General features: G+C 37.9%; 1 protein-coding gene across 7 annotated transcripts in view; it reads right to left on the reverse strand.

Annotated features, from left to right (window-relative positions):
* Positions 1 to 25,058, reverse strand: part of LOC122638069 — a 100,487-nt gene that overhangs the window by 18,092 nt on the left and 57,337 nt on the right. For 6 of the 7 annotated variants that reach the window (XM_043830714.1, XM_043830713.1, XM_043830715.1 and 3 more), the window contains 5 exons: positions 6,245 to 6,561; positions 5,215 to 5,395; positions 2,680 to 2,809; positions 1,504 to 2,536; positions 104 to 1,362 (listed from right to left, as the gene is read on the reverse strand). In XM_043830714.1, the coding sequence (XP_043686649.1) occupies positions 104 to 1,362; positions 1,504 to 2,536; positions 2,680 to 2,809; positions 5,215 to 5,395; positions 6,245 to 6,561 (2,920 nt within the window). The remainder of the gene's footprint in view (positions 1 to 103; positions 1,363 to 1,503; positions 2,537 to 2,679; positions 2,810 to 5,214; positions 5,396 to 6,244; positions 6,562 to 25,058) is intronic. The other variant, XM_043830716.1, reaches the window with a different exon arrangement.

A 25,058-nucleotide genomic window follows, 5' to 3' on the forward strand; every position in this document is an offset into this window, starting at 1 on the left:
TCGGATTCTTTTGAGATAAATTATGCGTAAATCGAACGAATTATTCGTTTCATTTCCAACTTGGAAAGGAAGCATTCATCGCGTCGAAAATTCGATATCCTACCTGAAAGTCAGGATTTTTTGAGTCCTCGAGTATAGCATCGATTACGTGCTCGATTTGCTTCTGATTATTTTTGTGACTTTCAATGCCATTTTGTCTCAGCCTCCTGCCGGACGCGTAAATGTCCGTTCCATTTGCTTTTCGTCGATCAAAATCACTCTCCGAGCTCGTCTTGGAAGTTTCCGAATCGGAACTCTGTTGTTTTCTGTTTTTCGGCTCGTACGGACTGCCTAGCGCCTTCCGATTCGCTTGCTCGATGGAATCGTTTTCGTAACTGTTCCTCCTGGAAGAAGCTCTAATGTCGCCATTTTTCCATCGCTTGCCCTCGGAATAGGACTCGCTGTTCTTAACGTTTTCGATCTCCTTTATGGCGTCGCTGACCTTCTCCAATTGTCTGCGATTCTCGTTAAGAGCCTTTTTCACGATTTGATCTTCGATCAAAAGATTAACGGGTATTTTCGAGGACAGCCGTTCGTTGCTCGAACTCGTGAGTTTCTTCGATCGTTCCTCAAGGAGAAAATCGATTGGTTTACCGATGTCTAGAGCTTTCGACGCCGAGACGGAAAGTGGGATACCACCATTGCATTCTCTCTCTCTATCAACGCCCAAATCCGTTGGATCTTTGTTCATCGAAAGATTCAATGGTAGCTTTTCGCGAGAAATTTCGCCCGTCGGACGTTCTTTCACTTTGCCGAAAAACTTTTCCGACGTTTCTTCCTCCTCGATCATTATGTCAAGATGAGCCGCTCGTTCGTTGCTCTCGTCCTCGTCTTCCTCCTCGTCGTCGTTGCTGTTGTCATTGTTGTTGTTACCGTCGTTGTTGATGGTCGGAAGGGAAACGACTCTGATGAGATCCGGAGGTGGCACAGTTTCTGCAAATTCGCTCGGTAACTCGACCAGATCGTCCGATTTGTCGTCCGACGATCGTCTCTTTCTCGCCTCCAGCTTGTTCTCTTTCAGGAGACTTTTTATATTGTCGAACGTGCTCGAATATCGTTTCACGTCCGACAGCCGATTCTCGTCAGCGTTCTCGAAGGACAGGCTCTTCGTTTTCGTCGCTGTCTTCGGCAGGACCTTTCGTTCCTTTTTACGACCTCGTCGTATCACGTAAGTACCGTTTTTGGTCAGATCCTGCGGACGAATCTGATCGAGATCGTTCGTCGAGGAGTCCGAGTATGGCGAGACCAGGTCGTCGTCTGTCGTCGAAAGCCGTGGATCTTGCCAGTCGTCAAAGTCACGGAGCTTCGACGCCGATCCGACGCCTGAAAGAAAAATCACAGCCGTTGAAACCAGTTTCTGAACCCAGATTTAACACGATGAATTAGATGCAATTTTAAGTCTATCGGACGAGCGAGTAATGTGCTTATACTCTAGAGTAGAGAATTATAAATAGAGAGACTTACTAGAAACGTCGCTGCTCTTTCGACGTCTCCTACCGACGACCTTGGTGCTACCGGGCGCATAAAGAGGGTCGTCTTCAAGCGAGACTTCCCAAGCAATCGAGTGTCTCTTGCTGATGGGTGGTGGTGGAGGTAAGAGCTCCTCCAAGGAGTCGTCCGAAAAGCGTTCCTCCTCGGACTGAGTTCGAAAGTCGGTCGAATTTCTCGTGGAAAAGTCCGAATTCCTCGTCGAGAACATGTCGGAGTAACGTTCTTCCGAGCATCTGTCGGACGTGCGTCCTGAGAATCTTTCGCTCGAATCTGCTCGTGGCAATGAAAACGACACGAAGTCGAGGTTCCTAATGGAAAAAGGATCGGAGCTGGGTATGGACACGTGGTCGTTCGAGCTGGCACTGGCTACGGCTATCGAGAAGTCCGAATGAAATCTCTCGTTCGAGGTCGAATTGGCCCTAGAAAAGTCCGAGGAGTCGCAGTTCGCCCTCATGGAGAACCTCTCGACGCTGACCGAGCTCGAACGAGGTATCGAGGATCTTTCGGACTCGGAGTTTCTCGAGAATCTACCCTCGCTCGAGTCGGAGTCGTTTCTTCGCCGTCTCGGTTCGACCTCTTGTCCTCCTCCGCCGTCGCCGCTGCCATCGCCACCGTGGTTACCATCACCGCTGCCACCTCCTTCTCCTCCTCTATGATTACGATTGTGACCGTGATTATGATTCATTAGTAATCTGTCCTCGACGCTGCTCGATTTCATGATCTCGTTCTGTCTTTGTTTTCGCAAATGAGACGTACGATCCTTGTCGACGTTTTTACGACGACGATCCCTCTCGAGATGTTCCTCCGAGGAACGACGTCTTACTTCGCGATGCTTCTCGACGGTGCATGGATTCGTCCGCGGTGGGATCCAATTGAAAGAGACTTTACCGTCGTATGGTAGGCTCGCGAACTTGCTCGGTGGACTTGAGCTAGGTTCACGCTTCGTTCGGCCCATCTCAACGTTACCATTCTCCCATCCGTACGGTCTTCGATGCCGAGTTTTGGGCTGTATCAATAAGCACACGACATTACGATTTGTATCAAACGTTAATCGTAAGCGATTTCAAGAAACATCCCGTTTTTCCTTTTTTTTTTTTTTTCCCCCGAGGAGCTTCTATATCGCTCGAGATCAAAGAAAAAGATACTCACGAGAGTCGTTTGTGTGGTAACCGCGTTTCCGTGCCGCATGCTATCCTCCATCGCTATCATCCACTGCTGTCGGCCACTTCGTCGTTCCGACGATTGGCTCGTTCTCTTTGACGAGTTTCCAGGGGAGACTCTGGTAACAGACAGAAACGCAATGCGTGCTTCGACTAAAATACGAGAAATATCTCCTTCCGTCGTATCCGTTCTCTACCAGAAGCTATAGAGAACATTTCATTTTAGGCGAGAACTTTCACGGAAGGCTTATAGCTTTGTCCTCATTGAACCAACAACGAGATTGCTACACGTTCCAAAACATTTCTACTAAACACTAATTTATAGAAACTTTTTGTCCACGTCGAAGCAACATAATTTAGAAATATTTGGATTTTGTTTCGATTTCAAAGTTATACTTGTTCTTAGCAACAACTTGTCCATATGTAAATCAGTTTGTTACAAACTGCTAACGATGACTGACAAAGATTTGCTCCTTGCAACTGCAGAATTTATTGTTATTAGCGATGAAGAAAAGAGGAAACAGAAAGTGTGGGTTAGATCAAGTCTAGACGTCAGAAATTCTGAATCGTGCAATGTTGCAATACATTGAAATACGGTGACTTATTAATAGAAGAACGACACCTTCTTTCCATACATTTTCTTTTGCTTTTTTGCGTTTATAATTTTTATCTGAAGGTCCTTACAAACATTCGTGTCTTCTGTACTCTTTAGTTAACTTAATAATTAAATCGTGGTTCTATGTCAATACTTCGGACATGTGTATATATAGACCGCGTTGACGTTGACATCGACGATGCGTCGTGAAACGGGCGACAAAGCGTACAAATCCCGAAGGAACATTTGTTTTTGTGGCCACGTCTTGCCGCGTGTCTTTTATTTTTATTTGATATTTACCGTGCTTTGAACAAAGATTATCCAACGAATAAATATTTATTGCAGATAACAAAAATAAATCCGGAGAAACGTTTGGCAACAAACGCTGACTTTTTAAGATACGTGGAATATCAACAGAAAGTTTCTGGTTGTTGCTTCACCGAGGACAAGACTTCGTTACTCATTTTCTCTCTATCCGATGTTGATCGTTCTAAATATGAAACTTTGTTACGCGAGATATCGAATTTTTACACATTTATGAGCAAAGTATGTATATAATAAAGCAGGTTGACGAACTGCTCTATATATGAGTCTAGTTGTAACCAAAAAAAAAAAAAAAAGCATCGCGCGATTTACTAGAAAGAAAGTATCAAAAAATTCTTTTTTAGGTTGAAAGGAATAGAGTAGACGATGAAAAAGCTCCTAAAAGGTAGGTGGGTAGGTGGCCAAGTTTCTTGACGAAGAGTGAGTAACAGGCACGAAACGCGGTGATTAGGATCGACGGGTCGAAGGAAGAGCATCTTGCTATTGGAGTCAGTATTAACGTCGATACTGACTTCGGCGCCGGCGTCGATGAATTTCTTTTTTTCATCGAGTCAAGCTTTTCCACGAAGAAAAGAAGAATTGTGCATAGTCAAAGTATACTCGAACGTGTTTTCCGATATTTTCCTTCCTCTCTCGCTCTTCGTTTTCGCCTCGATCGTTACGACACTCCGGATACAAGCGTTGGAACGTTTACTGTCGAGGAAATTCGAGAAAATCTCGGCCAACGTGTCGAGCGCACCAAGAAGATAGACAGGCGGAGAGAGAAATTGAGAGAGAAAGGGAGAGAGAGAGGGAGAGAGAGAGAGAGAGAGTGAGAGAGAGAGATAGATAGATAGATAGGGAGAGAGAGAGAGAGACAGACAGAATGGAAGGAGAAAATCGCTCGCGAACGAAAAACTTCGTCCTCGTGCTCCTTTTTCTTTTTACTTCCCGCTTCAAACGGAAGCAACTTGGTAAGTATTGTTCCGTTCGAGTAAAATTTCAGAATCGCATTCAAAGGTAAGAGAAAGCTTCGATTAATCTTTTTGGATAAACGTAAAATTGCTAAAAATTGAAGATAAAGATAGTGTTAGAAATTGTTAACACCATCGCGAGGATGTATCAAGAGGACTGATAATCTCCATTTATGTCACGTGGAAGAGAAGAATAATTACGCTGATTTCTTAAATTGCCATCCAAGGTCTTACCTCGAAAGTCGGTGAATACAATCAAAGTTCTCGAGAAAGTAAATTTAAGGAAAGTTAAATTTTCCTAACCAAACTTACTTCAGGTATATTCCGGTTTGACTTTAGTGGTCAAAGTTCGAAAAGAAGGATACTTTCGATCCGATACGAGCATGAATAAGCAACTAGAAAAGAAGTACTAAAATAAACTCCTGAGAAAAGTACCATTCTTCTTCTTGTCATAAAAATAAGAACTCGATGCTTTCAACAGTTAAATTAAATAACTGCTTACATCGGTAGCAAAAACATTTTTTCACAACGATTCTTCGTAAATTGTAAAGGGCAGAAAAGAAAGAAAGATAAATTCAACGCGAATCAAAATTGTTTTCAATTAATTATCGTATTGGCGGAGAACTATAGGTGATTGCGTAGCCGAACTTACATCGGTAAAAGAGTCGAAATGATGCGTTCTGCCTCTTCAGGGGGCGGAGGGAATTCCTGGGATGGTAATCCCGCCGAGTCTTGTGGCTCCGGGCAATCCGGAACAGGACGTAATGCTACCAATGCCATTTTCGCTTTCCGTCCATTCATACTCATGTAACCGTCGTCCTCCGATTGATGTCCTATCGAGAAGAAAACAAGAAAACATATTCAATCTTCTCGATCCTGTATAGTTTTAACATCTTATTTTTTAAACGGATTATAACATAAAAAACTTCAAAAATGATATCGCGAGTTTTCGGTAACCTTGTAATTTCAAAGGAATTTATATAATTATTTTTTGCTCGATAAAAATACCATACGAATTTTTCTGGTCCTTTTCGTTACACGTCGACATCTCTCGATCGGTTTGATATGACAATTCACGAAGAGATTCAAGCTAAACTGTAAATAGCCCTCCTAGAAGTTAATAGATCCTTGTTAACGGTTCCATGCGATTAATAATACCTCGTTATTATTGTATTGGCTTATGACGTACGTATAAAGCTTATTCTGTAGAAATTGATTAAACAAGCGCAAGAAGATAAGCATTATGTAGTTTCCTGGCTCTTCCCATGTATGCATGTTAACGAGCAAGGCGGCTGTGAATAAATTTAATGACCTATTGTTTCGAAAAATAAGAAAAAGAAAAAATATTCTATTCGACGGATTTGAGAATTATCGGATTATGTATATACGAAAGATCACTCGAGTTATTTAAAATTTTTAAATGACGATTATGTACCATTACACAATCCGTATTCTTATTTCAACGTTTTCTAGATAATTAAAAAAAAAAAAAAAAAAAAAAAAAAAAAATGGAGTAATTATCAAAAAAGTAAAATAAAATCAATGCTTAAACGAGAATATGACATTGTTCTTTTCGCAATCCGTACAAGTCAGACGAGTCAATGTGGCAGACAAAAAGGCAGAGTGTAGAAAAGAAGGGTTGAGGAACGAAAAGAGAAGGAAGGAATCATGTTCCATAGTACCTAAAGACGGACTCTCGTCGTCGGGCGTGAGGCCAATACTGGGTTCCGTACTGCTGCCACAACCTCCGAGGAAACCGCCGACGATATCCTCACCTCTTCCGTCGCTGACGACTTCGTCTCCAGCAGCACCACCTCCACTGCTGCCACCTCCGCTACCGCCGCCACCGACGCCGCCGCCGCCGCCACCGCCACCGCCGCCACCGCCACCGCCACCGCCACTGCCGCCGCCACTACCGACTTCGCTTTCTGCCTCGTGCTCGTCGTACTCTGAGAGCACTTTGTCCAGTAGCTCGATCGATCGTTGTACATCGTCACCTCTGGAACAAACGTAACGTTCGATTCTATAGAGATTATGCGACTTCTAACGCTCGATCGTCGCCAATCCGAATGTTTCGCCATCTGCCATTTTGTTTCCGAAAATATACAGCTACATTTTCTTAATTTCCTCAACGTGATTCCTAACAAAAGATTAAACATACCCATCAGGAGACACAGTGTCTCTTCGCGTTTCATTTTATTCTTCATTTATTTGACATTGAATCCTCGTAAGGACGTCTTTATGATGTTAGCTACGCGTACGTTAGCAGATTAATTATTTTGTTCCCCTCGACGTCCGCTAATGTGACTGTCTTCTTGGTAAAGGCGGACTTATTTTCTTCCCTCGCCATATGCACGTTGTAACTCTATTCTTTAGCTTCCTTCGATGTAAAGAGCTCATTATACAGAGTCGGCGTCACTGTCTATTCATTATTAGTTCGTCTCTCTGATAAAAAATTCCGTACTTTTCGAAATTCATTCGTTATTGTTTATTTGAATTGTTGATTTTTTCAGTAAGCTTATTAAATTGGTTCGAAATGTCGACGATGACGAGAATTGGATTGCGCAGAGAGATTGGTCGTAACGTAGGGTAGCCTTTCCAGGAGCGAAAGGGAGAGGAGCATCGTTTAGCAAACTTCGTTACGAGGCAGCCCCAGTTTTATCTGGAACTTTTACCCGACCTGCTGCGTTAATCGACGTTATTTAATTCCGCTTGATCGAATCGAAATGAGGCAAAAATCACGTAAGTTTGCGTAAATACTTTTTTTTTTTCTTTCCGAAGAAAAACTCTTACTGTTCACACGTTGCAAAGGATATTTTTTTTTCGAATTTCTGATCGGGGTACGACTGTTTGCAAGTTCCGAGTAGCGCATAAATTTCAATGGTTTGAGCCACAACTGTCGTGCTTCACGTGGATCGTACAAAAGGGTGAGAAGGAAAGAAAGAGCGTAACAGAAGAAAAGAAGAAAAAAGGGATAAAACAGTCAATTGCAGGAGGTTCGTACATACGTACGTACATACAGCCCAGGCTTTCGTAGGAAGTTTGCCTAGGGCAAAATATGTTCGCGAAGGCTAAAAAAACAAAGGAAAGGAGGCACACGGTTAGAATGGAAGGCGAGGGGACGCACGACGAGCCGTTGTCCTAGTGTGCGCGAACCTAGAATGCGCCAAGTTCACCCTCGGCTCGACTGCAGTCAACGAAATCTCCCGCCGAAAGGCGACTCTCGTGAGCTCTTACGTCGTTCGTTCTCGCGTGCGCTCGGCTTTTTAAATAGCTCGGAATAGCTTGCTGTGTCAGGCTCGTTATGCTCGATTTATAATTCAAGATTATAATTGGTCCGAAGCGAGGTGGGTTAAAAAGGACGTCTCACCCGACGCAACTCAACCGCAACGACCTCTTCTTCTACCCCTGCTTGTGTTTCATGGAAAACCGAGAAGAAGCATTCTTTTTCGGACTTCCGTCGCCATTTTCGTCCTTTCCCTCAATGAACGTTTATTTTTAAACTATTTTCTATTTTCTATTTCGTTATTCTACTACTAGAACGTAGTACGTATTGTCCGAGATATTTTATTATAGATAAGATAATAGCGTTTGAAGATAAAGTACGATGACTCACGTCTGTATAGATCGTATCAATCGCATCGATCTCTAGTCTTCTCGAGCAATCGAGAGACAGAGTTGGTCGTTGAACAGAACGTGGTCCATCTCATATGTGTCAAATCTGTGCGATAGATATAACACCGATATGCGTGCCATGGAGAAACTCGATATCTACCTCTCAAACAGGGTCACGGAATAATCGATACGGTCGCTACTGTAAGTTGCTAAACGTCAGAGAAGGGAGGAGTAAAGAGGAGATGGTTTCGAGCACGCATACGTATCTCAACGCTATCCTCTGTGCATCCTAAATAAAATTTGTCGATTTAGACAGCTGATAAGCACTTGTTCGATTCATTTCGATCGATTTTTTGTCTGCCATTTTAACGTTTATTCTTTCCTTCGCATTTGCTTTAGCCTTCGAACGAACGATTCTTATGAATCATACATGGCAGAGTTGCTCGGTCGTTTGAAACGCTCGCGGCATTGATTCCGTTTTCATTCACACCGACCGCGAATGTATTTTGTAATACTCGACGTTCAAGTTTCCACGTAAGAGCCGAGTTACGACGGAATTTCTGAATATTTATAAGCGATTGCGGCCATTATCTGGCACCGAGAGGTAAATTATGTTAACGTTAGCTGAAAAGCCCGATAAACAATTCCTTCTCTCTTCTCTTAATGGACTCAAAGAAATCGCGCGAAAAATAATTAAGCAAGTAGTGCAATTACTTAAATAAATTAAGTTTATTGGCAAGGTATGCTTTGAAAAATGGTTGTGCGAGGTTGTTAATAACTCGTCGAATGAAAAATATTAATATTATTACATTACGAATATTACTAACATGTTCCGATTTAGAAAATAAATTTATTGACAAAGTGTGCTTTGAAAAATTTTTATGCGAGGTTGTTAATGCTTGTCGAACGAAAAATATTTCAATAAGATCATGAGTTTTCATAGAATTTACTGATAAACATAATACGTTGCAAACGAAGGTAGAATAAAAGGACGGATGTGGTAATCGATGCATCGAGGTAGTTGCGAAGACACTACGCATCGCATGCCATATGCTACGATGGACCGAGTTATTTCAACGGTTTTCGCGTTCTCTCGTTAGCCGACTTTTCGACCTTCTCTAACGATGAATCTAACTTAACAATCGACCCTTCGATCGTTCACACGAGCTCTTTTCGCGATGTTCGACATCGATTCAACGATTGCTCGTTATTCACCAGAAAGTTTCGGATCAAATAAATGAATTTTTCTTCTTGATAATCGTTTAAAAGTCTTGTTGTTTCTTCTCGGACAAAAGAAATTGATCTATTTTTTTATATAAAATCTGCGAAGAGACAGGTATTTTTCGTCTATTATAAAGACGGAACGTTTTGTATAAAAGGTTTTGTTATCAAATGCGTTAAACTTTTATAGAATTTTTACGACGAGGCGCGAAATAAAAACATGACTCTTTAACGAAATATGAATTTTCCGATCTCTAGTGACTTTTTGAAAACGTTCCGATACGAAAACTCGAGTAATTGCGTTGAAAGCGTGTACGTTCGTAAAATATATTTTTTTTGACCCAGGATACAGATCGGACTATAGACATGGTAGGTTTTGAAGCGAGCGTACACATATCGAGTGCTAAAGGAGAAGAGTGCTCGAAAGAAATGTTTTTTCCGACGAGTCGAGTGCTCATCTAACTTTTCCAATCGAGACTACCAGAGAAAATATGGGATTCGATCGGTGAAATACATTTTCAGAAGAGTTAATTAGCTTAAACGCAACTTTTCAAATTACTCTTGACAGATCACTTTCGACACATTTCTCGTAAGATACGTCTCGATGAGAAACTGGACAAAAGTTTTGAAAAAAGATACAGATGACTTTTCATAGATCGTACAACGCTAACTTTTCCGTGGTTAATCAATTTTTTGAACGCTCATTTGCGACGGGGCGACGTCGGGAATAAAATCGCGACTACTGCGTTAGTATTACGCATCAAAGAAGATCTATATCGATATGTAGTTGTAGCCGGTTAATTTTCTGATTCGTCCGAGAGAAAGTATTCGCGTTTCGCTTCATAGAGACTTTTTTGTTTGGAGAATGAAAGGATAAGTCCGACAAGCTTATCGTTTTCAAGCCGATTTCAACGAGCACGTTCTCGCGTCGATGATATCTTTCCTTTGTGTCGAACCTTTTACACCTCGTATGATCGATTAGCCACGATGAATGACGTTTTGATAATAATATTGAAATAAATCAAATCTTTCGATGTTGTCTGTAAAAAGCAAAGAATAAACAAGATGGAATAGTGTGAGTGCAAAAACAATAGAATACGAGGTCGTAACTGCAGGGAAATTGAATCGAGCATCTATTGAAAATTCGCGAAACTACCTTTAGTTTAATTAACGCTTTGGGCAGTTTCGATCATCGAGAGTCATCAAGAGTTAACGCAGCGCTGATTTTCGCGCAGACCAAGGGCGAGGCTATGGGTTCGCTTATTTACCTTCTCGGACCTTTCGCGAGCCCTTTCCTCTTTGTTTAAGCGCATACGCACTTCGAGTAGGTATTCCATTGGCGAGTGAGTTGGCATGAGTCTGGTAAGCCAAAGCAACTCACCCTTCTACCCGGCGTTCGGGCAAACCTCGCACCTTTCTGCTTTGCAAATGTACCACACTGCACACTTTACCCTAAGTACTTCTGTAAATGTAATTTTCGATTACGTTCTTGTTTCGATAGATTTTCCAAGCGCAGAGAACAAGACCTTCGAATGTCGATAAACGTATGAATAGCGAAGGAAAAATAGAGAACAGAAACGGAATCCGTAAAGCCGATAATTTATGAAAACTTCTTCATTCTCATCCTTCTTTATTGTTACCTATCCAATAAATCGTAGTGCGAAAGAATAAACCTAGCTCACAGGAACAACAATATTTATTTTGTGAATTCGTTTGTTTTCGTACGTTTGGTATTGATATGATTAAAGGAGGCTTATTGAATGTTTACTGAATCAATCGTAAACAATATATGTTATGTATGTACGTACGCATAAATAATTTCTTATTTATCAGTTTTATGACGAAGCAGTTTGCAATGTAATATGTAATCTAAAATATATTTGATATATGATAGCGAGCACCTCCATTTCATACTAATAGTCATTCCTGAAGAAATTGGTCCAAGGGTCTGTATACCTCGATGGTCGAAACAGTCGCTTGGGAAGCGGAAAACCCAGATTCGAGACCGGGTTTAGACTATCTGACGGTTCAACTTTTTTCACGTATCTTACAGTTTGGTGTCAGAAGTAAGATTGGAGATGATTAGCATCGTTGCATATTCGGAAATTATGTAGTAACACAAGAAAAATTAATCGAAAAAGAATTTATAAATATGAAACGATGTCGGAAGCGACGCGAACGTAGGGCAGCTTAGGGAACTGACAAGAGACGACTTTAACGGTTCAACGTCTTCAAAAAGTTTCAGATGTAAAGATGTAAAGACGTTTAAAGAACATTCGGGTCGAATATGTGTGAGAGCGAGCACTTCCATTTTATACAAGTAGGCATTCGTGGAAAGGTTGACCGAAGGGCCTGAATAGCTTATTTCTTAGAGTAGCCCCTTGAAAAGCGGAAGACCCAGTTTTTCGAATCCCTACGGCCCAAGTTTTTTTCACGAATCCTACAGATATATCATCAATGTATTCACATTCGTTCCACAAAGTTTTCATCTTTCTCTTTTCCTTGAGATAAAAATCAAAAGCTTCCCTTCGAACAAACGAGGTCATCGACGACCTTGTAATCAACGCCAGATACTCGTTAAAGCTAACAGAAAAGATAGATCGAGACGCGCGACGCCAGTCAACAAGCAAGAATCGTTAACGATCAAAATCGAGTTAGTTGATGAAAGCTTCATGTGACGCGTCAAACTGGTTCCTAGTCAAAGCCACCGGAACGGGTCTCCTGTCCTTTAAGAGACAACCTTCTCCATTACCCTTTCCGCTCTCTAATTAGCATTGTTTAAACGAAAGGAGAAGAGCAGCGGCCCGGCCTCGATCGAATCAAACATTCACCGCTTGAAATCCGGCAATTCTCTTCATGTATCACCGATGTTCTTCATCCTCCCTCCCTTCTCTTTCCCGATCTTCTCTTGACGTTATTCTCGAGTTCATACTAGATTCTCGATTACGAGTTTACCCCATTCCCTGTTATCCTTCCAGACCTAACGAACTGTTCTTCTATTTATACGGTCTATGATCGAGCAACCTGGTAAACTTTCTAAGTATTCATACCTCCTTCTACACTGAATTTCCTTATAAATTGATAATAATGCTATTGGTTCGTTACTGGGGTCGTATGTAGAATTTGCAGAGTATCAAGAAAAGATCACTCTATTCCTCCCTTCTACCCTTTCCCTCTTCCTCTGATTATGGATTAGGGTAACGGCGATGAAAATTCATCATTTTGAAGCACGTATAAATTTTTAATAGAAAGAGAAAAATCGGGCGGAAAGAGGTGACCACGAGTGGTGTCTGCATCGAAAGACCTGAAAACCCACTTTCCTTCCAAAAATACATTTTACTACGTGTCGCAATACGACGAACGTTTATTTGGTTCGTATGTATTCATTTTAACCTCGCAATTTTCACCGAAGAAAGACGGTCGATTACACTTGATAGGCAGAGAAAGGAGTACCTAGTAACTCAGATATACCCTTTTTAATGATCTAAAACCATACGATTGAAGAAGGAAAAGAGACAAACAAAAAGAATGTAATCCAAGCGCATGGAGCGGGTATATCTAAGAGAATCTGATTTACTACGTTCAGTTTGGAAGTTCTTTCTTCTTCTTTTGAAAGCGAAAGAATCCTTTTAGCGCGAAAAGACAGTCTACGGCTCTATATGGCATAATTTGTCATATCGCGGAATATAGCTGGCAAGAACGTAGACTAGGCTGTACTAAACTAAAGCCGCAAGACCACGAGTGGAGCTCCCTTCTAAGTGACTACGTTGTAAGCGACAACTTTGCAAGAAGGATATTTACGTGCATTTGCACTTAACAACGCATCATGTCCTTCTTGGAAAAAGGAATTTCTCAAGACTGCACCTTGCTAACTCTTATCGTCGCAGTTTCGACCGACTCGTCGATCGACCTTAACTTTTAAGTTGTCTTCCTCGGATCCTAAGGAAAGTTTATTATCTAGATGATAAAATGCGATATCGAAATAACATCTTTATAATGCCTTAAAGTTGTTTTGCGATAAGAACATTTTCGATAGCGCCATTTTTACAGAATTTTTCTACATTTTTTTCTTTTATCGAGTATAAAATTTATTATGAAGCAAATCCAAACGAAACGGATATAGAATTAGGTAATTCGACGTTTTATGGATCCTATCTTTTTTTTTTTTTTTTTTTTTTTTTTTGATTCTTTCTGACTTTAGTTTTTTCTGAGTCTCTATAAGCTCGCATTAAATGTCTACTGAAAGAAATCGATTAACGTAAAAGCAGAATCATGGTTCTTTCTGCTTCTTCTTTTTTCTTTTTCCTTCGTCCGTACAAAGCTCGCGAAAAACTCGTTATCTTTGTCGAGATTGAATAACTGTCACCGTCGAGGTCGAACGTGGGTCTTCGAAGGTTCGGAAAGATATGGGAAAGACATCGTCTATATGGAAGGGCTTACGTTTGACCTTGAACTCGCCAGACGTCCAACGCTACGAAGGAAATCCGGCGAAGCTTTCATCTTCGATCGTTCGAACAAACTATATTTGTCTTATATCTTTTATTTCCGACGAAATCTTTCGAGACGAAGACAATTCTGCAGATTTTCCGATAGTCGTAACATTTTAAATACTTATTTATCTTTTTCTGCTGGACAAAGCACAAGTACAAAGAATCGTTGGTGCTAGTTAACAGCTAGCCGAAAGTGAGTTTTACGTTGCATTAAGGTCAGAACTTTTATTACTTATGCAAGAAAAAAGCAAAAAGAGCTTCATTAAGTCGAAGCTGAGACGACAACGACGACGACGACGGGAGATAAGAAGCACGAATAGTTTGCACTTTCAGAATTAATTTGTATAAGTAATCCTTGGATTCATCGAGTTCGTTCTTTCCCTCCCTTTTCTCCCTTTCTCGTATGCTTCATGAACGAGCACGCGCTGAGACTTAACAGAATTTACATTGGATCGTTGATAACAACGTCGTTGGTTTCATTAAATGCGGAACTCAGAGTTCCACAAACCTAGATCGTGATCGCGAAACTCGCGATGAGATTATTTAAATCCGTACTCTTTTGCACAAAAACGTGGTCCCGCTTTGAAGCCCCTTGCCCTTATACTAACGGGTTGTTAACGCAGACAATGTTATTGTTATGAACTAATCGTATAGGGGACAAGAATTTTCTTTCTTCTTTAATTTTCAAATATGTAAATCGCGTGTCGCACGAAGCTGTTCAAACGCTATCGTTACATCCTACGAAAGAGAAGTACGATTTCATGTGCTTTGCGAAGTTCATCATAAACGTACTTACGTATATCGTAGAGATATAGATGATCTAATATTCTTTATATTTTATTCTCGATATAGTCGCATATATCGTTACCTATTTAATCACCGAATAAGTTACCTAAAATTGAATAAAATAATATTTCGATTACTTGTAACAATAAAAACAAGTTTTCTGAGGTTTCATGGTTGACTCAAAGGGTCTGATAAACAGAGAATCTAAGATTATATCTAAAATTTTCCGAGATATAATATTTCTAGTTTCTTTAAATGGAATTCAATTTTTTATTTCCTATACAAATAGTTATAAAGCAGATTAAGACAAATTCAAAAGATCCTAAATGTGATGTTATTGTTAACACAATAAATGAAAATATCAGTTTTCAAAGTTTATCGCTATAATAGATTTTCTTGCATCGAGTTTATAATTAATTCAACGTTATAATGTATTTGGTAAGATAAAATAAAGCAAAGTAAAGCGTTATGTATCCACATATTTTTTACCAACATACTATAATTTATAACGATGATATTAAAATATGGTTTTTTAGAAATATATTAAAATTGTAATACACATTAAGTACAAATTGACCTTACTATTTAGATATAACAATTGACTACTTAAACAGAATAGCTTTAACAAGCAATATTATAAATACGTTTACAATATTCGTAAAAATAGAAAGGCGATATTTTTGTTCATTGTGATCGCATTTTAAGTTTCTATTTTTATAAGATTCGTGAAAAAAATTGGGCCGTTACATGCGTCGATATTGAGCAGGAATATGGATCGAGAAATCGAACTTGGGTCTTCCGCTTTTCAGACAGTTGTTTTAACCATTAAGTTATCCATTCTTTCGGTCAACTTTTTACGAATGTCTACTTTCACGAAATGGAGCAAGGAATCGGATCGATACTGATACTATTGATGATATTCAATCAATTCAATACCAAAGTATTTAATGGAAAGTATCGATGCATATTGAAATTTAGGTACTTCGCATCTATTTTCAATACCGATACTTTTCGAATCGATATCAAATCGAAAAGTTCCTACACCGAATCAATACTCGTGTTAATGTATCGATACACCAAAAGGAAGAATGTGGGGATTAACGAACGAAATTGTAAGGGTCCTCGCGAGCGATCATTTTATGTAGCAGATCAGTCGTTGCTACTATTCCAAATAGTTGCTACTAACACTCTTGGCAACTTCAATTAAACACGTTTAATTCTACTCGCTGTGAGTGTGTTACTCTTAGTAACCTAGTCGCCGTGAGCAAATACTGTAGTCGTTGCATGTGACAAGGCAATCGTAACGGTGGTTTCTACGTAGCACCTTTTCCAATTTGTGCTGAGATTACGTTATTATGTGTAATTTTTTATGTATCATGATTAATAAAGTGGAAGGAAGAAACAACTTGGAGCGTTGTAGATTCCATCACTAGCTATGCGTGATAAGATAGTAACTATTTAATGCGGTAATTTAATCGCTGCTACTAGTACCGATGAATACTAAAGTAAATTCGTCACGTGTAACAGTGCCTTAAGAGACAATACAAATAAAAGACGTGTTTAAATAACGTGTTAAAAGCTCGTGTTTAAAAGTTCATAGAAGTATCAAATAGGTCTCGACACTTTTATAAAGATTTCGAACGGGTATCAACAACCTATGGAATATTTATATTTGTATGATAAGTGTCAAATCTGTATTGATACTTTCGTAGAAATATTAAATTATTTAGATACTATTTGATACAGCATTATAATTTGCGGATTGATCACTAAATAAAGTACAAGCTATCACAATGTTAACAGTTTATTACACTGAAGCAGCTCTGAATAATGTCGATGGATATAGTTTTTTAAAAACATTCGTAGCAATTTTTAAACTTGTATAACAGGCTACATTTTATGCGAATTTTGCTATGTAAATGGGTGAAATGACACAGAAATACATTACCGGCCCCAAATTTGGTAATATTGAGTAGGTTTTGCGTAGAAATCTGCTTTTTGTGTGTGTAATGATATTGCTTCAAAGTGGTTTTCTAAATATTTTACTATATTGGTCGGTACTATCTATATTCATTGGCTTTGATTGGCTAGATATTTATTATTAGTATGTTATTGTAGAATTTTACTATCAGAATATTTTTTAGTAAATAGTATTACTTGGATTTTGATTGCATTTAAAGAAATCTTCCAGATTATAAAAATTTTCCATATATTCATGTGTAGTTGCATTGCTTGATTACTACAATAACACTAAAAAAGTGTGTAAAACAGGCTGTATAGTCTACAAATAACGTCGATTAGCGAATATTGATATATCATTTAAATATGTACTCGTATTAGTTCCAATAGTTGTCTCTGCGAGACATCTGTTCTTACTCTATTTTTGGTAGAAATGCTATCATTAATTGCAACGGACGAATGTCTGTTATTTAAGAAAGAATTTATTACGACAGTAGGGTTAATAACATTATTGTAATTTTATTACAATTGAAATTGACACTTGTGTCATTGATAATTCTGATTATTTTTTAGTCTCTCTGTAAAACCAAATTGCTGATCAATTTTATCCATACATTAATAATAGTTTGCTCATTGTAGGAAAGAGATAAACCAATAACTGCAAGGTTCTGATTTATCTTTACTTGATTTTAATATGAATACGATACTGCCTGTTTTTCACAAGATTAGAAAGTATGAATATTTCAAATATGCATTTTTTAGATACGTAAAATTTTTGGCAGAGATTTTTAAATATATTCTAATTTATATTTTGGATTTTGTTTATCTCCGGAGTTTTCTTTACAGTTAATTACAGTTAATATTTCTTTAGAAGAAGTAATGAATTTGTACCATTCATTGTTAATTTTTGTATCATTTGTATAATTTTGCACTTATGAGATTACCCTCTCTTTTTTTTTTTAAATTATTATCACGCACATATTGAGTGTATGATTTTCTGGAAATATCTGTTGTTTTTTTTACTATTTATAGTAATTCACCCTTGTTATTGATATAATGGCAATTCTATATTATATGCACTTAGATCATCAATAACATACTTTATCACCTATGTTCTATGCTAAGTATTCTACTTATTGTTAAATTTTTAGATGAGAAATTTTCATTTGAGTTACGATATGTCGTTACTATATGAATTTTATTTGCTAATTTTATACACAAGTACTTTATATGTGATATATTATTTATTTATACGTTCTTGAATGATATTATTTTTAATAAATATCGCTTAATCATCCACTATACTATCTTTGTGTTTTCTATTTTATATGTAATTTCTAATTTTCAATTTTAGCTTATCATTATATCTAGTTTGAATAACCTTAAATTTAAGAAACTCTATAATCTTACCTAATCTGTTTTCTTAATCTATTAACATTCCAGCTACATTTAACTAAATTATTATATTCATATTTAAATTTTAACAAAAGTTCAAATTGATCTCTTACTGTTTGATAATACACTAGTTGATTTTTAAATTCCCTGACAACCCCTAAAATATTTTATATATTTATATATTATTGCGTTCTCCTATTTCTTTATTTAGTAGTATTTCTTTATTTTACTTATACTGAGGAATTCAGTATGGTTTACGATGTTAAATGTAAGTTTGATGATCTGCGTTTTTGATGGCTTAGTGTTTTTCTTTTATGCCGTGTAGACGTTTCTTGATGTTATTAGTTCCAACCTGGTTACGTACTCTTTGCACAAAGTAGCATTGGCTGGATGAGCTTCTCTACAGTTGACACATTTTGTTGGTTCCGTTAATGGTTTCTTAGATTCTTTAGTAACATATTTTTGCGTATCTTTCAAATAAGTTGAATCCGCATAGCAATATGCAATTATATATCCCCATGTGCCCATGTTTGGCACCTATGACATTGAGTTATTCTTTTTTGTTGATGTAACTTTCCAGATTATTTCCATGTATAGTAGAGATTGCTTAGTTTGCTGCAACAGGTTCATTTGTATATTTGCAGTCAAAGTAACCATAAATAGTACTTGTTTGGTATTTTTCATTAGGTTAATATCATGCGTTAGAAGTATTAAATCTTTTCAACTCTTATTTGAGATTTTCAATGTGCGTCGCTTCATGTAGCCCCTTTACAACGTGTGACACTTCTGTTTGTATATATGTGAAAATATACATTTCTTTGCTACTATATTGATTTCAATATCGTTCATATCATAACTGTTATGTCTTGAGGTAAATATTCTTGTGAAATCATAGTAATATTTAATGTAGAATTTTTCTTCGAATATATTATTTAACATCTTTAAAAATTTTGTGTTTTTCAATTTAACTATGCGCTACTAATGGTTTTCTTGCTTTAACTGTATTTGAGCTTTCAACACCATTCTATTATCTAAATCATTATCCGATTGTTTAACACCTTGTTCGGCAGTACTTCATATCTATTTCGTTATTTTTTATGGAAATATTGTTTTTCACTTTACATTTTTTCTTCAGTGTCTTCAGATTTTTTATTGCGATATGTGTAAAGTAATTAAGATCTGTTGTTACATCTCCTAATGAAACTTGGTTATGGCCTCGTAGATTAAATCGCGAAATGTTTGTTTGTTTTGCAAAACATGTAGAATCAATTAATATAATTAATATTTACAATTATATGTATTATAATATAATTAATATAACTACTAACGTTTAACGGTCGGGAAATGCTATTACTAGTGAGATGCTTGAGAATCTATCAATCAAATTTAATCGTTAATCATATTGAAAACGTATGATACGCTTTACGTATTGACAAGAACTTGGGTGATTGCTTTAACCATTAAGTTATTCAGAACCTGCTCAACGAATGCCTTAGAAATGGAAGTGCCCACTCCCGTAGTATTGATCTATTTTCCAACTTCTGTGTAGGATAACAAAATTTAGTTTCCTCCCCCATTTAAAAAATTATCAATGATTCCCATATTTCGGAAAATGTAATCTCTAACAAAATTTTCCATTCCCACTTTATCGAATCAAATATATTTAAAGTAATCGAGATACTCACACTTCTAGTTTTAGGTAAATTACTCGGTATATACCTATGTGTTAAATTCTCGACTGCGAAGGACGGCATCGGTGTGGTAATCACACTCATGCACGGGCTTACACGAGTATACAAGCATTTACATGCGTGCACATCTACACTATCTATATGTTCATTACAACTCATCGACCAATAACCTTGATTCTATCAATACATCGCACATCTTACGAAGATAATCAATATATTACTCGTAAATCTTCGTCATCGATCGATGATAAATTTTTACGAAATGAAGGAAAAAAATGGCGTTACAAGCAACTGCGATGATTAAACGGGAATCTTGTAGCGGGACCATTCTCGATAAAGATAGAACCATTTTGTTAATCATAGCTTCTTTGCATTCTGTCGCGATCTTACGGCGAATCCCATTAGGAGGATCGTTTTTGTGCATCATCGCGTTGATAGTTCTATGAAAATTTCTTAACAAAGTGCATTTTTTCCAATGATATAATTCGATCGTTTCGTGAAATTGGATCTTCGAAAAGGTTGGAAAAAAGAAAAAGGAATAAAAATGAAAAAGAAGGCGTTAACGTATGCGATATTCACTTTGACTAGGAGAATATCTAGGATAATAGCCAGGTAGGAAGTTCATTGGCCCGAATTACGACGTCGATCGGTTAAAAGCATGGCTGATGGATGATAGGTACGTTCTTTGCAAAGTGTATTATCATGGACAAGCCTGAAGGACGGAGGGCCATGGGCGCGTCGCTACCGAGAATAGCTTCTATTATCAGCGAAAGCGATATTTTTAGCTTTTAGGCTTGAACTTATTGTTAAACTCGGAAATTTCTTTGAGAGAATCGTTAACGCAGGACTCGTTATTACTCGTTCTTGTCACTTGAAACAGAAGACGGGTGGGAATTCGATACAGCTGCTCTCTCGACGTAGCAATCATGTTTATGAGAGACGACCGCAAAGCCTGATCCATCGAGTTGCGTCAGGATCCTTTTAACGAACGAATCACCATCGAATCATTAGTGAATCACGAGCAACGCATTAGCTAATGATTCTCTTTTATAGTTTCATCGACAGATCTCGATTTAATTATCGAATGATATTATAAAATACTTTTGATCACGCATTAATGTTATAAGTAATGCATATATTCGTCTGCTCTTTTATCTAATCGTAAATTTATTTATTTTTCTAAGAATATGTAATACCGTTTAAAACGGAAAAATACAATTTCAGCATCCTTCGTGCGTGATACAAGGATGGAAACTGCCCGAGGATAATAATCGAAAATTTAGCGCGGCTTAATTCATCGATCGACGAGAGAAACCTTCCGGCGTAAACGAAACGACGTTAACGCGTTAACTAATAGCCCGATCATGACTAATATCATATGCTAATTCACGAAACTCCCGATTGAATTAGTCACGATACGGATTACTCACGTCATATTTACCTGGACCATTTCATTTTCTTCTCATTTGGAGCGGACGTCTTTCCTGCAGAATCGTCTTTGATTCGCTTAATAAAAGCAAAGAGGGAAATGAAATTTGCTAATCATTTTCTTGAAAGTAAAGCGCGCCGTAATTTTCCCGCAAAGTGGAACTGGGAATTCGAGAAGGAGGAACTAAAGAAACGCGTGGAGAAAGTGAGAGGGAGGGATCGATTAAAACTAATTAACAGAAACGAATTTCATAGAGGAAAGGGTCTCTTTGTCTGGTATGTTCCTAAAGATGCCTTTTTCATATGAACGGTCGCGTTTTAACGGTCGTCGAAGCCATGACCGGTCAGAACAGTGTCCGCTGCTGAACCCGGAAACGACCTCCTTGAGCCGCTCTCACGTGTCACTTTGAATCACTTTTCAGTCGGCTTTTGCGGTCTTGCGGGTTCCCTTTTTCTTACGTCTTATGTTCGTTCACCTTATTTTCCCCGCTACGCTCGACTCTGTCGTGAATCGAAATTATAACACGATAGCGGAAGGAACCATTTCTAATCTCGCCATCTCCCCTCTTCGGACAGATAAGAAGAATAATCCGAATCGTTTCTTGCTGTTAAGAAAAAGCAGCTTTTTCAAAGCCTCCTAAGATCCTTGCTAAGATCTATATATATTCTACACAGCAACGAGATAAATCTTGTTATTTCGAATCAAACGTAAGATATCTTGCGGTGTCTTTCCCAAAGATCTTTGTCTTTTCTTATATAGAGGTTTCTTCAATCGACTCATTTGTATACAGGTTAAAAAGGACAGCGCCATTAGTTTATGCCAGTACGTGAACCAAGAATATAGAACATGCAAGAATATCGTCAGAGACGATAATTACGCGGCAGAAAAGGTGTAGAGAAGTGGGCGTCCAGGTCAGGGCTACAGAGCCACGTTCTTCGTTAGTTGCAGACAGACACTTCGTCTCTCTCCCTCCATTTTTTTTTTACACACTTTTAGCAGCCGTGAAATCTACGGAAATCTTTAATATATTACGAAGATACATCCGTAGCTAAAAATATAGCTATGTCAGGATAGCAGAACATTTTCCAGGATAATATCGTTTCTAATATCTAGCGGAGGATTTTAAATTCTGTCAATTTTCGTTCCCGAAGCGACGCGACGTTGCCATTACCCCTATAACGTGCGCTGCTGCCTCCGGCCGTTGAACTTTCTCATCCCGATGCGAGTTTTGCTGGTATATCAGATACGATACTTATACATAAATACATCGTACGAAACTGTTCAAGTGGAATAATAAAAAAGAACCAAGACGAAAATCTTCGTTAAAATCGGATTGTATCGACGAACGAATGAGAAATTATATCAATGGACGAATCGTTCGTTAAGAAAAGTGAGTCGAAGTCAGATATTTGGAAATCGACGATAACAAGAAGCTTGAGTAAAGAGCAAACAGTTGGTGATTCTTCGGCCACTTTTTTGTCTCTTTCTATTTTACTCTCTCTCTCTCTCTATTTTTCTGTCTTTGTCCCTCTTCCTCTTCGCCCCTCTCTCTCCCGCTCCTTCTCCCTCATTCTCCAACAGTCGAGCTCGAATCGAGTAGGTGATCCGGGAATTTTCGCAGACGCCCTGCCCTGGGCATCCAAGGGTTGATTCCAAGATTACGATTCTAATTAATGGATTAAACCGGTCGGATGTACCTCTCAGAGTGAACTCGTCTGTTTGGCGTTCGTCATCGAATTGCGGCAATTTCAAGTTGGTGCCAACGACGGATCAGCCGTCTACCGATGTCGCGCCTTTGGACTTGTAATCCTGACTGTAAAACTGAGACGAGAAGAAAAGCATTCTCCAGATTATGTGATATCGGATTATTAACACTGAGGAAAATAGAAGCAAAAATATAGTAGATTATTTACGTTATTCTTAATAGTTGATCGGTACGTTATAAGACAAATCTTTATTATTATTGTTATCGTTGTTGTGTTGTTGTTATTATTATTATTATCGTTATTTATTTATTTATCTTACATACGAGATATACAAACATTAGAATGTTGAAATTGACGTAACCGATGTTGATCGTTAAATACGGGCATATGTTCGGCGCTATTTTCGAAATATCGATCGAGTACCCGTCATCAAGTTGTGTTCTGCAATTTCCTCTCATTAGCGTAATTCCTAATCAGCTTCGAAGTTCCGTTGACGCGGCGGTAGTCGATATACGTTGCTATACTTGAATTCGTTTCGAGATTCTATCACCCCCATTGCGTTTGTCTAATTAAAGAACGTAAATTCGATCGGCTTTTGTCTCATTAATTTGTAGTCTATTTCACCCTCTCTCTCCCTCTCTCTTTCTTTCCCTCTCTTTCTTACGACTAATAATAAATTCGAAAATACGGTGAATTTCTTCACGCTTGAAAAAAAGCATCGTCGAGTTATGATATCGAAGAATGAGTTTTCCATTTAGAATTTCAGCAAGATAAAGGACTCTTCACGAAGGAGCCACTCTCATCAAACGGAAAAAAAAAGAAAAATAAAAAAAAAAAAAAAAGAAAGGAGGAAAGAGCGCGGAAAAGAACGAGGAAAAACTACTTGTGGAAGCAACGGCGCATTCTAAAAATGATTTGATGCTTCTTCGAGCGAAGAACGTCTTTTAGAATGGAAAGCATAAATTAAAGAGCATAACGCCCAATAATTTCCCGCTACTAGTTGTTCCTTCATTGATCGTAGCGTCATCATGAGTTACTACAATCGTGATGTTCCCTGAAAAAGCTAAAGAAGAACTAAGGAAATAAAAATAAAAAAAAAAAAGAAACAGAAAAGTAAAAAGGTGAAAAGGTCACGAAAATTTAATTTGTCGTGTTACCAAAGATTAATTAATAATATAGTTTTTATTGTTAGTAGGCATTAATCAATAACATGATAAAAATTAAACGATATCTATGTGGTAAAAGTTTTCGATTTTAAAATGAAAGACTAGACATAATCGCTATGGATTTTGACGAATGGGCTGATTTTAGAATTATATGGAAAAATTATAACGATTGAAACTCTCTATAAAAGTCTTATAAGATCTTGCTTGACAACTTTATTATTTCATTGGAACACTATTATTTTATCTTTTCGGACGAATATAAGTTTTATAGATCTTTTTAATGAATTTTTGGAAATTAAATTAATATAACGATGGAAATAGCAATAAACAATATTTTGTTAATTGCAAAGAATATATAAACATTTTTTTTTTGTAAACATGTATAATAATTTCATACGTAACGTTGTTCCAATAACGAACGTCAACATTCGATCTTACGGCTCACGCTAGCCTATCTGTAATTTCACGCTCCCGTGTTCACAACATATTCATCGACTTCCGAAGATTCCGTTTAATGGATTGTTGATAAAATGGCGATAGAAATGGAAACGACTGCAGCAAATTCATTGAGATTCTCTCGCGTATCATTGACCCACATGATCGTAGTTACAATATCGGTTAACGAACAATTATCGATATTTAAAGACTTCTACAAATTTTTCTTTTACTATTCTTTGCATTGAATTTACCCATATTATAAATATTCCATGTAATATACATCAGCGATCGTAACAAATCGAATTTTTTTTATCCTGTCGCTACTATACGCGAGCCGCTACTGAGTTATTAAGGACAGTAACAAGGGCAGCAGATGCGACAAAGGACAGTTTGGTGAACGAAACAATGAATACAGAAATAAAGGGTGTTCATTGCAAAGATGAGAGAGTTGTCCACAAAAATACATATGTAGCAGCATCCCTCCATACGTACTATGCTAGCCTCACTCTCTTCGTCTAAATCAACTCCCAAGACGAAAGATCAACCTCGAACACCCTCAAAATTCTTTACACTCACGTACTGTCGTGATTGTTGTCAAGG

The sequence above is a fragment of the Vespula pensylvanica genome, chromosome 2 (assembly GCF_014466175.1).
Source record: "Vespula pensylvanica isolate Volc-1 chromosome 2, ASM1446617v1, whole genome shotgun sequence".
Lineage (NCBI taxonomy): Eukaryota > Metazoa > Arthropoda > Insecta > Hymenoptera > Vespidae > Vespula > Vespula pensylvanica.